The 13,860-nt window shown below is 55.2% G+C and overlaps 1 protein-coding gene across 8 annotated transcripts; it reads right to left on the minus strand.

Annotated features, from left to right (window-relative positions):
- Positions 1-222: 222 nt before the first annotated feature.
- Pkp3 (plakophilin 3) lies at positions 223-13,146 on the minus strand. 8 transcript variants are annotated; one of them, XM_052762732.1, is made up of 16 exons: positions 12,529-13,146; positions 11,564-11,705; positions 10,896-11,035; positions 9,255-9,450; positions 7,097-7,176; positions 6,332-6,963; positions 6,114-6,237; positions 5,382-5,586; positions 3,177-3,351; positions 2,536-2,653; positions 2,293-2,463; positions 2,004-2,189; positions 1,324-1,477; positions 958-1,150; positions 778-865; positions 223-583 (listed from the first exon to the last, which is right to left on the minus strand). In XM_052762732.1, the coding sequence occupies exons 1-16, from the start codon at positions 12,628-12,630 to the stop codon at positions 548-550; spliced, it is 2,742 nt and encodes a 913-aa protein (XP_052618692.1). In that variant the 5' UTR covers positions 12,631-13,146; the 3' UTR covers positions 223-547. The 8 variants fall into 8 exon arrangements, with proteins under 8 accessions (XP_052618692.1, XP_052618693.1, XP_052618700.1 ...); XM_052762733.1 differs by having other exon boundaries at positions 11,564-11,779; XM_052762740.1 differs by having other exon boundaries at positions 10,896-11,116; positions 11,564-11,779.
- Between the last annotated feature and the right edge of the window lie 714 nt (positions 13,147-13,860).

The raw sequence follows: 13,860 nt of genomic DNA on the forward strand, positions 1-13,860 counted from the left end.
GTATGGATACTGCTCATGACGTCCTCTGCTCTGCTGTGTCTATGCCTTGGATAACAGTTAGGCTGGCTATCCCTACTGTTGACTCCTTCCCTGTCCTGTGTCCTCTGCCTTGGGAGGCCTGTGTGTGAGCCTGGAGTTGCGTCTTCTGGGACAAGTAGGCATGTTTTGGGGACAAGGCACACTTGAGGGTCTGTGGCCAGCTATGGAGACACAAAGCTGGGGTTCTGTTCGAAACCACTTTTATTCCCAGCTGTCACAAGGCTGTCAGGCCACAGGCAGTCCCACCCCTGCCATTGCGACTAAATCACCACCCCGAGCACCAGAGTAGCTCAAGCCCTGCCCCCTTCCCCTGCCCTGCAGAAGCCAATCAATCCCTAGCTGCAAGCCCCCATTCTTTCCTGGTGGCCCTGGTCCCTCAAGGGTACACACAGGACTCCAGAGACAGGGAGGTCTGGTGGCCATCAGCTCCCCTTCCATGGGTGGTGGAACAGTAGGAGCTGAGCCTATCTCTTGGAAGCTGAATCACTTCACCTCCAGGAGGCTTCACCTACGGGCCCAGGAAGTCCTCCTTCCGATAGCCCTTCTGCAGGGGAGAGGGGACAGAGAGTTCAGGACTGCCTTTGCTGTCCCTGAAATCCTGCCTTCCCCATAATGTTCTGGGCCTAGCCTGGGCCTCTTGTCTCTGTATTCCAGGCTTTGTGTCCCTCCCCTGGTGATCTGCACCCTACACTGGACTCCACGCCCCAAGTCCCTGTTCCCAGGCTCTGTAGAACATACCGCCCTGAAGTCACGGTGGAGCTTGCTGTACTGCCAGAGGTTGGCCAAGAGACTGGAGGCTGCTCGGGAGGACTTCTCACTGTCAGGGCTGGGGGCATTCAAGAGGTCAGGGTCAAGGTTAGGAGGTAGGATGGTAGGGCGTCCCTTGGCCATGTTGCTGTGGGTTGGGTTGTTCCTCACCTATCCCTCTTTTTTTTGATGAAGACCAGCTTTCGAAGCCCATCAAAGTAGAGCAGGTCCCGGGCAGCAATCGGGCTGGCTACCACCAGGTTGTTGAGCACAGCTATGATGTTGACCAGCACCTCAGCTGGGGGACACTTCTCACCCACACTGCCAGGGAGTTTCTCAATCAGGTGGCTCACTACCTTTGTGGCTGATAAGAGGTTAGGGTCAGTCTGACATATTCCCTGCTGCCTTGGCACCCAGAACCCCCGCCTCCCCTGGGGGCTGGCACACACACCTGCCCACTCTATCTGACTTGCTAGCCGGGAGCCAGCTCCTTGGGAGACATGGGCTGTGTGCCGGACCAGGGACAGAACAACTCACACATCTCATCCTTGTTCCTGGCATTCCGAGACAGGTTTCGGATGAGGCCAGTCAGTGAGCGCAGTTGGTTGTGGTCAGCGGTACGAACTCGGTCCAGCAAGGGGTTCAGGATGCGCTCCTGTTCCAGGGCCAGGCGGCTCAGCACACCCGCCCACTGCAGGGAAAGGTAGGGAATGTGGTAAAGCCCAGCAGCACCCCAGCCATCCCTAGCCAGCCCTGTTCAAGATTGAGGCAGGGGCTGGAGAGATGGCTCAGAGGATAAGAGCACTGACTGTTCCTCCAGAGGTCCTGAGTTCAATTCCCTGCAGCCACATGGTGGCTCACAACCATCTGTAATGAGATCTGGTGCCCTCTTCTGGCCTGCAGTCATATATGCTGTATACATAATAAATAAATAAATCTAAAAAAAAAAAAAATTGAGGCAGAACCACTTTACTTCTTGCCTGCTACCTCTGCCTATTCTACCAACTCAGGACATGACCAGGTAACCCTTCTGCTCAGAATATCAAAACCCAAATCCACATAGGGCCCCATTCCTCAGACTGAGCACGGGTCTCATTCCACATCTTACTCTTGGGGTTCCTTCCCCCAGTAGACCGTGAACTCCTAGGGTGTGGCTCCCATCCATGTGTCCCAGTGCCCAGCACAAGACCAAAAGTGGGCCTTGTCAGCCCACTGACCCTGCGGTCACCGGCGGTGATATTCTGTAGTGCCCCTGCAGCCGCCTCTGTGGTATGCCGGTTTAGTTCACAGCGCTGCAGCAGTCGGTTGTACAGCCCCACGATCTGGGGGCTCCACAGCCACTCAAGGCCCTTGGGATCCTTAGACACTTCCGCAAAGGTGAGTGCGTCAGCTGTAAGAGGAAGCTGAGAGGGAGGGTACAGGAGTCAACCAGGGCCAAGGCTACAACTGAGGCCAGGGCGTCAGGCTTGGCACTCCCTGCTCCTGGCCTCCCAGGTCCGTGCTCACCTCACGCAGCCGCCTACTCTGTGGTGTAAAGCAGCCCACCACTTCACCAGGGGGTGCGCCAGTCACATCCCTGCGGCCCCGGCCTTCAAGCCGCTGTAGTGCTGACGGCGGCATCTCATCGTAGAGGCGGTAGGACAAGTTCCTCAGCACACATACAGCATTTTCCACACTCTGCAGGGAACAGAGGGTGGTCAGAGTGGGCCGAAGCCCCTGGGCCCCCTTGGCTCACCAGCTGCCCCTCACCTTGTCCTCACACTTGCCCACGTCCAGGGCATGGTTGATGTAGGTGACCAGAGCATCCACTAGCCCATGGCACTCACGCATCTTCTGGCGAGTGGCCTGGGAGGCTGAGCTGAGGTTCCTGGGGATGGAGGCAGATCAGAGCTCCCACAGGGATACCAACACAGTTCCCCCCAGGGACCCTAGAAGTGCCACCTCAGGGACCCTTAACTTGAAGTCCCTGTCCTGGCGATGAAATCATCAGGCACTGATCTTTGCATCCTGAGCTGGGACTGGCCCCTGTGCCTTCCTGTTCCTAGACCCTACCACACACTTCTGCCTCTGCCCTTCACGTTACCCACCTCCAAATCAACTCCTCAAAGTTTCGGAAGATGAGTATCAGGACAAGGGACTTGATTTAATGAATCATAAAGCTCCAGAGTGTCCTGACATCTATACCTGGTAGCCACACCTGGCCTATCCCATTCTTGCCTCAGCCCCTAAACTTTTCCCTGCTGTCTACTTCTCCCTGCAGACTTGGCTAACTGTCCTTGCCATTTAGGTGGCAAATGAACATACTTCTTCTAGAAGCTTCCCCGGTCCTTGTCTGGCACATGGCTCGTTCCCCTCAGCATCTCCTGGCCCAGCGCCTCCACTTAGCACACCTGAGGAAGCCAGTGGCATTGTAGAAGATCTCTGCCTCAGAGGCATTCTGCTGGATGAGGGGGGGACCCCCCGCCCCGGACAGGGGACTTAGCACCAGGTCTGTGAGCTGCTCCAGGGTGTCTCTGGCTAGACGATCTTTCAGGTGGTCACTGGAGGACAGATTCCACAGGATCCCTGCACAAGAGGGGCCAGGGCTATGGTCAGGGTCAGCTCCCTGGCCCTTCTGCTTCCTCTGGGGATGGCGCAGAGGAGGCTCTCTACAGCTGCTTCTTTTTTAAAAAAAGATTTATTTATCTTTTAAATTATGTGTGTGAACATGCATGGGTATATTATAAGCACATGAGCACAGGTACCCGTGGAGTCCAGAGGAGCGTGTCAGATCCCCTGGAGCTGGAGTTACATGCAGTTATGAGCTGCCTGAGGTAGGTGCTGGGAACAGAACGTGGGTCCCTTGGAAGAGCAGCAAACACTCTTATTCACCAAGCCTTCACTTCAGCTCTTGGCCCCACACTTTCTTGGCCTTACTCTAGAGCTCCACTGGAGAGGTCCTCAGTGTGACCTTCGGAAGCGTGGAGCAGGAGCAGAGCAGGAGAGACAAACAAAGTGCGTGGGGACCTGAAGGCCTGGGAGTGGAGGTGGCTGGAAAGACAGAGCCAGAGGCAGAGCACTTGTATGCCCTGCTTGTGTGCCTGAAGCCATAAGTATGACATCCAGCACCACAGAAAATCAGAATAGAAGCCACAAAAATCGAGTTTTGTGGGTGTGACACTTGTAACCCCAGAATGTAGGGAGCTAAGATAGGAGAATTGCCATGAGTTTGAGGCCATCCTGGGGCTACATGGAGAGACCCTCTCTCATAAACAATAGCCAGGCATAGTGGTACATGCCTTTCATCCCAGCATTTGGGAAACATGGGCAAGTAGATTTCTGTGAATCTGAGGCCAACCTGGTCTATGAGTTCCAGGCCAGTCAGAACTAATAGTGAGACCCTGTCTGGAAAACAGACAATACACACAACAATGACAGCAAACACCACCACCACCAAGTTTGGCTTACTGTGATGGCTCATGACAGACATGGGCCATCACCATAAGGTCTGGGTAGAAGGATTGCCATGAGTTTATGGCCAGTGTCTGATACATAGTGAGATGGAAGCCAGTTTGGTGTGCCAATACAATTTGGTGGGACAATACAAATGGGGTGTGGTAGGCTGGAGACATGGCTCAGTGGTTAAGAGCAGGCTGCTCTTCCAGAGGACCTGGGTTCATCTCCCAGTACCTACATGATCATCTGTAACTTTAGTTCCAGGAGATTTTAATGCCCTCTTATGATCTCCATGACACTGGGCATGTATGTCGTGTACATTCATACACATAAAATAAAGTAAATAAATTGAATACACACACACACACACACACACACACACACACACACATGGGGGCCGGAGAAATAGCTTAGTGGATAAGAGCATTTGCTGCTCTTGTAGTGGACACAGATTTGGTTCCCACTACCCACATGGCTTTTAAAATTGTGACCCTAGTTTCAGGGAATCCAATGTCCTCTTCTGACATGTGTAGGTACCAGGTGTGTATGTGGTAAATGAACATACATGCAGGCAAAAACTTCATATACATAAAAAATAAAAACAAAGGAATCTTTAAAAAATAATAAAATAAGCTGGGCGTAATAGCACATACCTTTAAACCTAGCACTCAGGAGGCAGAGGCAGGCAGATCTCTATGAATTTGAGACTAGCCTGGGCTACATAATGAGTTTAAAGACAGCCAAGGCTACATAGTGAGCGCCTGTCTCAATAGAAATAATGAATAAATGGACTGGCAAACGGCTCAGCCGGTAAGGGTGCTTTCTGTGGAAGCCCAATTACTTGAGTCCGATTCCCCAGAACCCATGGCTGAAGGAGAGAACTGACTCCCAAAGTTGTCCTCTGACCTCTACCTGTATGCTTGTGGCATGCATGCAGATACACAAAATAATAATAAGATAAATAACAACAAAAAAAACCTCAAACAATAACGCCCCCCCCCACACACAAAAAAGTTCAATCTGGGACAGGGAAGGCATAAGATAAAGATGGAGTGTTGAGAGTAAGGAAGGGAAAGAGGGGAGCACAGTGAGAGAAGAGCGGGACAAGACAGGAGGGGGGAAGGAGGGGACAGAGTGAAGAGGCTGGGGGACAAGGGCACCTGTAACATTTTTGCGGAGCTCATCGTCCTGCTCTCGAAGTGTCCGCAACAGCTCAAAAATGCCATTTTCCTCCACCAGCGCCAGCTTGTTGTCTGAATTGTCATAGATGAGGTTGCGCATGGCACCCGTGGCGTGGCGTTGCACCTCTTGGTTGGCGTGGTTAAAGAGCTTCACCAGTCTAGGCACCGCCTGGAGGCTGCGAGCCTGTGGCACATACGGAGAGAGATACGTGGGCCCATGTGGACTGAAGATGCATGCCGACATGTCCACATGCCTGGGAATAAGTGCATATGTATGCAGGTGATCCAGATGGTTGCAGGCGATATGCAAGTTTGTACACGACATATGCAAAGGTATTTGGGGGTGCAGGTGCATGGAAATGGTGGCTATATATGCTACAGATGTATGTAGGACTGTGCATGCATATTCAAGCATATGGAGGTCATCCAAGTACATGGCGATATATGATGCATATATGTGCCACAGGTATATGTATCTGTATTTGATGTATATAGGTGATGCAGGTATATACCGACAGGACATTTCTGCTCTTTCTCTGCTGAGGATATGGAGAGGTGAGGTTTGCCCAGCCAGCCTAGTGATCAGCAAGGAGGGCCAAGGACCAGAAGTCAGGGAGGGTTGGGGGCTGGTAAGGATAGTCATTAAGGGCACCCAGGGCCAGTGGGGCAGTCATCGAGAGATAACAGGGGACAGTCAGTGGGATATGTCACCTGCTTCTTGGCTGCTGCATCACTGTAGCACCTGTGCTGGATGTAAGCTGCTCCCAGCACCTGCAGGTTGGGGTCTGAGGCCATGAGGTACTTGACAGCTGAGGGCAGGTCAATGTCATCAAAGCTGTGGAACCAGGGGTGAGTCAGTGGCCAGGCAGACCCTAGGACTGGGCCAGACTGTGGTACGGTCCCCTCCCTCTTCAAGCCCAGCTCCTTACCCACTGCTGAGCCTCTGCAGCGTGCGATGGCCTGTGTAGCTGTCCAGTCCACGGACATCTGGCAGGTGGCCTGAGTCAGCCAGGCTAAGGCTGAGACTGCGCACAGATGGGGCTCGGGCCACGGGTTCCAGGCCAGTACCTGACACGGACCCAGTAACCCCACGGCTTCGGTGGCTGCTTTGAAATCTCTGCAGGGTTCGCATGGCAGGTGCACGAATGGTCCGGCTGGGTGGGCCCTCAGTGGCCTCTGGCCAGTCCAGGCCTCCTGCCCGGCTAGAGCCAGAGCTGGCCTGGCGCTCATAAGCATAGGCTCTGTAGGTGGAGGCAGCTGCAGGCTCTAGTTGCTCAGATACCACACTGTAGCGGTCGTCCAGGCCCCCGGGCCCCAACCTCAGTGAGCGCAGGGATAATGTGTCATAGTCGGCTCTGCTGGCTGCCCCACCTCGCTCATGGAAGGACACTGGCCGGGTGGGCATAGGTGGAGTGGGCTGGGCACCCCCATATCCCACAGCCCCAAAGGCACTGCCCCCATTGTGGGCAGAGCTCAGCCTCCGACTGCAGCTCAGGTCCACAGCTGAGCGGGAGGACCAGGAGGCTGGGCTGTAGGCTGGCTTGGCGATGGGCCGGAAGGTCTATGGGAGGGGAGGGCATAGAGAAGGGATATCTGGGGTTTACCTGGCTCCCTCCCCTTCTGATCCAGAGCTCCCAGCCTTCCCTGTGGAGCCTCCCCCTCAGTGTGGACTCAGAGCTGACTCCCTGACTCACCGAGGTCTTGTCTCCACTTAGACCCTGGGATCGGGAGCTGAAGCCAGCCTGCACAGTGTGGTATTGACCCCTGGGCATGCCTGTGGACAGAAACAGTGACGGCCTGACCATGACAGATAGCCAAGTGTTGGCTTTTCTTCTCCCTCCTGCCAGAGGTCTCTGATCACAGCCCTGAGAGTGACATCAGACCAGGGCAGGAGGCCAAGTGGGCTTTGGGGCTACCGCCTTGCCCATGGCCCTGCCATGGCTGCAGCTTGGTTTCAGCCAATCTGTTCTGGTAGGCCCCCTTTCCCTGGAACTCCAGAGTTCCTGTCCTGCTCAAAAGAGGTCAGACAACTCATCCTGCTGACCTCTGGCCTGCCTGGAGAATGCGCTAGGCTCTCCATCAGCTGTCCAGTCCCCGCCAGAGCACAGCATCTGGCCCCCTCCAGGAAGCCAGCCCAACCTGCCCCAACCCACAATGACCTCCTTTGAGCTCCCCTTGTGCCCAGACTCCATCTGTCCTACAGTCACAGGGTAGTGACACGATGCAGACCAAGGATGTAGTCTCTCTGGATCCATCTGCTCTGATGGACAGTGGGAGAGCCACCTGGTAGAGCCTGAGGCAGGGACCACACCTACCCCACCCAGCTGCGCATTAGCTGAGGACGGGGCGTCAGCCCAGCTCCGTGGTCAGTGGACACAAAGGTGGGTGAGTGGGCGGGGAGGGCTGGTCAGAAGCTTGGAATGATACGGAGATGAACGGATGGGTGGGGGAGGGAGGGGAAAGAGGGTCACATAGGTGGGTAGAAAATGGGCAACAGAGAGGCAGTGGGTGCAGGGGTGAGAGAGGTGAGGCCACCCAGGAAACATCATCCCAGGAGTTGATGGTGATAGTGGGCAGGTCTCCGGTGGACTCAGCCTCTGCCAAGGGTCCTCTGCTGTTGGCAAGGGCTCCCTGAGCAAAGCTATTACTACAGAAGTCTGTATGGATGTGGGGAAGGGGCCTTCACTCCTCCTAACCCCGCCCAGGGGGTGGACGGTCTGGTGTTCCCCAGACCCACCCAGGTTAATGAGGCTTCTAGGCAGGGGCTGTTAACCCTTTGACGCTAGTGAGGGCCAGCCTAGGGGGGCACACCCCAGCCTGGGGACCTTACGCCCACCCCCAAATTACTATCCTCCTCCCCCTAATTGGCATGGTAGCCAGGTGTTAATTAAGCCCTCCTTGTGCCCTCCCCCACCCCATGACCCCTGGGCATCAACTTGGCTCCAGTGAGGGTTAGGCTCAGAAAGATTTCAGGCAGCAATCCAATTCCTGACCAGCCCTTCTTCCAGACAACCCTCTCTAGACATCATGTGGACCACTGTGAACTGGGGTCTGGACCTCTGAACAGAGGTTCATTGTACTGTCTACATTTAATCCCTATTGCTGTAGCCTGGCAGGTAGGGAAATGATCTTTTTGGAATGACTGCCTTGAACCCAGCATGTCTGAGTGACTCTCTCTCTCTCTCTCTCTCTCTCTCACACACACACACACACACACACACACACACACACACACACACACACACACACAGAGAGAGAGGGAGAGAGAGAGAGAGAGAGAGAGAGCGCCCCTGAAGAGTATCTTGCAGGCTATTCTCATGTAGAGTATCTGGGTCACTCCTGGTAGGCCCAGTTCTGTAATTCCTCAGGGAGCCCCCGCTCCAGACAGACCTGGGCTCTATCCAGGATCATCGCTCTCTCATACTACTGTTAGAGTCACTCCCATCTGGTTGGAAGGCACTCTGGCCTCTGTCTGAGACCTCAAGTGAGCCTGTGTTCTGTGGTGATGGGAGGGAATGTGTTGGGATGGGGGGGACAGCCGACAGGTGGGCCTGGCTGCTCTCTTTGTTGCCTCCCTGGGTCTTCCCAACTTAGGGAGTGGGTGGGCTCAGCCCCAAGACCCCTGTCCTGGCTGGGGAGGAGGGATGCCCCACCCAGGCTGCTCCTCATGCCCGCTGGGGCGGGGCGGTGACTCAGAGCAGGCCTCAGTGAGGTGAGTCAAGGCCTGAACCCCGAGCTCGAATGGCCTCTGCCCCGGGCACCGCCACTCCTGCCCCAGCCACCTCTACCTGCCGCTGTCACCCCCAGGGCCTTCGGCCCCCTCTGTTGCCTACCATGCCCAAGCTGGCCTACCTCTGGCGGTGTCGGTGGCGCCATCAAGCTCAGTAGACCCATTGTAGCGCGACTGCTGGCCCAGCTGCAGGAGGCGGGCTCGGACTTGCTCCTGGACTCTGGCGGCTCGAAGCCTGTCAGCCTCCGGCCCCTCAGCACCCCGACGATCCAGCTGCAGGTCCGAGGGCAGCGCCAGGGAGCAAACACCAGCCTCAGGCTGCAGGGCAGACAGCAGGAAGTTACCCTCTTGCATAGTGACAGGGGCGACGAGCCACCCCACCTGTCCTGGGCCTCTTCCCGGTCTTGTCCCTCAAGGCCCCGTTCCAGAAGTCTCTTCCTGGCTGGCTCTCGTAGACAGACGCGCCCGGCCAGCCCAGAGCTTGGCTGGGGGCGGGGACACCTGGGCCAGGTGGGAGGGAGGGGCCTCTGCCTGCTTAAGGTGGAATTTGGGCGGAAGAACAGGCCCAGCGCGTCCTCAAGTCATGGCCTGGCCTTCCCTTTTCTCCTATCCCAGAACAGGGCCACGGGACTTGGGTTCTACTTGCTCTCAGCCTTCCAAGCCCAGCCCAAGCCCCGTGGGTGCCAGCGTTCTAAGTACAGAGTAGGACAGGGAGCCTGTGGGGGCCTGTCACTCCAAGCCATATGAGGAGTGTCCCAGCCTGGGGGTTGGGAGTTCTAGAGCATCAAAGACCAGGCAGCCTCCAAGACAGCTGGGCCCGGGCTTGGTGAGGTCCAGGCAGGGTTGGCATCCAGAGATAGTTTCATGTTTATCGAGTCTTGGTAGAGGATAAAGAATGTGGGTGGGTGCTGGAGTTTTAAGGTCAAAAGCAACCCCATGAAGGTGCTAAACCTGGGCTTTACAACTCAGTAAGACTGCCCAGTGAGGTAGACAAATGTCCACTCCATGACCTGCAAACCTAGAAACTCACCCAGCCTCCACCTCTACAGAGGCTTCAGAAGGGCTGCCTGGCCCTCTCTGGCACCTCTCCCCAGCTTCTGCCCCCCAGGCCTGGGGTGGGAGGCCCGTTCCCAACATATGAGTCAGGGCAGGCAGGCGGAGCCGCCCCAAGGGGTTGACTCAGAGGGGCCTAGGCTCATGTCAGCACTTGCCAGGCTGGGGGGCCAGGAGGTTGGAGGGAGGGCTGGAAGTGAGGGGCATCAGAGCTTGTCCCTGGAAGGTCTCCCAAGAACCCCTGTCAGGTAGGCCAGCTTGTGCGTTAGGCTTGGTTGGCATCCAGGTAGATTGGAGGGTTAAAGGAAAAAGCTAGGAGAACTGGAGTATGGGGACAAGTTGCCTCCGCACGCTCCATGTGCTTCTTAAGCATTCCTGGGACTCTATCCTGAGGCTCTGTCTTTTCCCAGAACCTGGTCCCTGGGCTCAGCCTGAGCTCTCTCTCCCACGCCAGGCCCTTAGCCTTGAGTACTGGTCCCTTAAAGACATTTGCTTTAACAGCGGTGGCTAGGAGCAGAAGCTTGGAAGTGGAGAGTGCTCCGAGAAAATAGACAGCATCAGGGACAAGCCCACAGTGAGTAGGAAGGGCCGGAGGATGGGAGTCGGAGGCCAGAGGTTGTTGGGGAGATCGTGTGGAGGGTGAAGCCCCTCCAGGATAGTCTGGCTTGGGTCTACTGGTCATGGGTGGAGGCAAGGGCTGGGCAACCTACCTTGCTGCTGGCCTGGATCCCACTGGCCCCCTGGCTCATTCTAGAGGCCACGGCTGTAGGACAGCTCCTCCTGGGCTCCATCCGGGTCCGAGAGCCTGTGGTGGGCTCCATCAGGGCCCAGCTCTTGTGGGCAACAGCTTCTGTTTGGAGATGGCTCCGTGGGGGCACCCGAGGGTGGGGTGGGAACGTTGCACACCCATCTCATCAGACCGGTTGCTTCCCTGGGAGACGTGTTTCGTGTGGAAAAATCCTGGGAGACAAGTTTGTGCGGCGCCGTGCGGCCTGGAGGCACACGCCTGGTCTGAAGAGGCCCGCCCTGTATGTACTAGGTCCACCCAGAGCCCTACAGCAGCCTGGCTGGGGGGCAGAGGGGACAGAGGGCTCCAGGAGAGTGCAAAGTGGAGGGCCATAATTACACATGACTTAGGTCTGGCTGTAGCCAGATAAGGAGGTACCTGGTGAGCATGCATGGCAACTGGATGGAAGGCCAGAATCAGCTCTGGGGGTTCACTGGCAGAGAGCTGTAGGTGCCACAGCAATGACCAACCTCCTTAAGGACATGGGGACTGAGAGCTGTATCCACCTCTGGGGCTCAGTGTCCCTAAAAAGCTTGGACTCTGGATACTTCCTTTAATGGTTATATTGCTCAGAGGATCAGTAATACTCACTGAGTCTGTTCCTCTGAGCCCCATGTTTGGATCTGTATCTGACCCCCGTGACCAGTTTCCTCTCAACTTCTGTGAGTGTCCCTCTTCCTTTTCTTGGAGAGAGGATGGGAAGGATGCAGCAGGGCTTCGAGGAGGAGGTGGTCTGATGCATAAAGCAAGTTTACTTGGAGCGTTAGAGATGGATGGTTGAATTTCTGCTGTAATCAGGCCTAGAACCTGGAACTCAGGATCATGAAGAGTGAGTGAAGCAGTTGGTGGGCTGCCACCCTCTCTGCCACCCTCCCAGTGGCTGTTACCTCCCAGAGAGGAGTGCAAACTGCGGGGAGGGGGGTTGAATGGGCGGAGGAGTGGGAGAATTTTGCTGGCTACATGGGGGTGGGCACGTGAGGAAAGCCGGGGGAGGAGCCTATGGGCTGAGAGACTGAGTAATACAAGGGTGAGGGACGGCTTACTAAGGAGTGGAAGTTAAATGCCTAGGAGTGTGTTAGGATAGTAACAGCAGAATCTTCCAAACACAGATGCCATGAGTATGCTGGGGCACAGACAGGTTAAGGAGGTTCCTGGTGCTCATGAAGCCCGAGGGGCAGGGTGAGGGCATGTCAGCACTGCTTTGGGATGAGTTGATGAACTGGCTGGGTGCAGTAGCCTGACCTGAGAGACCTGTGGTGCACATCCTTGTGCCGGTGATGTCCAGAAGCCTGAGCGTCATCATGCCTGCCCGAAGACCACCTCTTTCACAAAGCCTACTCAGACTTGCCCCAGGGGTGTCACTCTATACCTTCTCAGACATTATGGCCCCTTGTCCCATCCTGGGCCCACGGGTATCCTGGTTTCACCATCACTGCCTATGCTCCCAGGGGTGGAAGGTAGCTGAGGAGTGCCAGTCCAGGTCACCAACACATGTGGGAACATGTCCACCTGCCTGTCAGTCCATCCACATTAATCCGTTCACTGGTCAAGTTCACCTCCTCCTGTGCACCAGGCACTTCTGAAGGAGACTCCTGTGACATGGCACCCGGGACTTTTCCCTTAGTAGTCCCTCCTGGATTTGCAGGGATGAGAGCCATGCAGGGTAACGGCCAGTCTGTGGCAGAGCAAAAGTACCAAAGCAGAACCAAGTACCAAACACAGCAGCACAGCAATAAGGTAAAAATGGGAGGTCCTGTGCCTATGCGGGCACGTGCGCGTGCGTGCGTGCGTGCGTGTGTGTGTGTGTGTGTGTGTGTGTGTGTGTGTGTGTGTGTAGTTAGCCTTTGTAGAGAAGGAATTAGGAGAGAAAAGACGGGGGTGGCATCCTGCAGAAGGTGTTGGGGGTAGGAAGCGCTGACACACGGCAGTGAGTTGTCCCTAGAATGGGGCTAATGCTCACCCCAGCATGATGATGTACCAGGCAGGGTGATGAAGTCTTAGTTCATACTCTGCCCTTAATCCTCACAGGAACTCCAGAAGAGTGGAGCTATGACTACTACCTCCATTTATTGATGGTGAAACTGAGGCTCCATAAGGCTAAATGAGTTTCTGTTAATTACATAAATTGTAAAGCAAGCCAGAATCTGTCTCTGCCTCTCTCTTTTTTTTTTTTTTTTTTTAGCTAGAGTTTCAGGGTTCCTCTGTGTAGCTCTGGCTGGTTTAGAACTCTCTATGTAGACCAGGCTGGCTTTGAACTCACAGAGATCTTCCTGCCTCTGCTTCCCGAGTGCTGGGAATAAAGACATGTGCCATCACATGCAGCATCTAGAAACATTTCTGACTTTGAGGAGCAGCAGAACAGGGGTGATGGGGTGTTGCTCACTGGCAGAATGGGGTCTTGGTAGAGTTCTTGATAGTCATCTCTGTCTGGAACACTTCCTGGACACTTCCTCCAAGGGGACAGTCTGTTTCTCTTAGTGGCGGGGTTTTATTCTGTCTTGAAGACTGCTTCTTTGGTTCTGTGAGTTCTCTTCTAAGGCTACTGCCTCTATGGAGTTCTTGGCTAGCCCTAGTGCTTGCCTGAGGCTTTTTTTTTTTTTTAGACAGGGCCTCTCTACCTACCCTGGCTGTCCTGGAACTTACCATGTAGACCAGGCTGGCCTTAAACTCACAGAGATCCATCTACCTCTGTCTCCAGAGCGCTGGGACAAAAGGCGTGCACTACCATGCCCGACCACTTGAGGCCCACTCCTATAGATGGGATTTATCAGAGATCTTGCTTAGTTCCACAGCTGGCTACCTCCAGGTTAGCAGAACCTTCCACCAGCCTGCTTTGTGTCCGGGAGGTCTCACTGGAAATCCAGCAGCATCCTTTGCATAGGTACTGA

This window comes from Peromyscus californicus, unplaced genomic scaffold (assembly GCF_007827085.1).
Source record: "Peromyscus californicus insignis strain IS unplaced genomic scaffold, ASM782708v3 Scaffold_4__1_contigs__length_199733344, whole genome shotgun sequence".
Taxonomy (NCBI): domain Eukaryota; kingdom Metazoa; phylum Chordata; class Mammalia; order Rodentia; family Cricetidae; genus Peromyscus; species Peromyscus californicus.

Coding starts and splice junctions, on each gene's coding strand:
- Pkp3 (XM_052762732.1), bottom strand. CDS start 12,630: ATGGCTCTCATCCCTGCAAATCCAGGAGGGACTACTAAGGGAAAAGTC. Junction 5,587..6,113: donor ATGCAGCAGCCAAGAAGCAG/GTGACATATCCC, acceptor TATGTGCCACAG/GCTCGCAGCCTCCAGGCGGT. Junction 2,464..2,535: donor TGGGCAAGTGTGAGGACAAG/GTGAGGGGCAGC, acceptor TGTTCCCTGCAG/AGTGTGGAAAATGCTGTATG.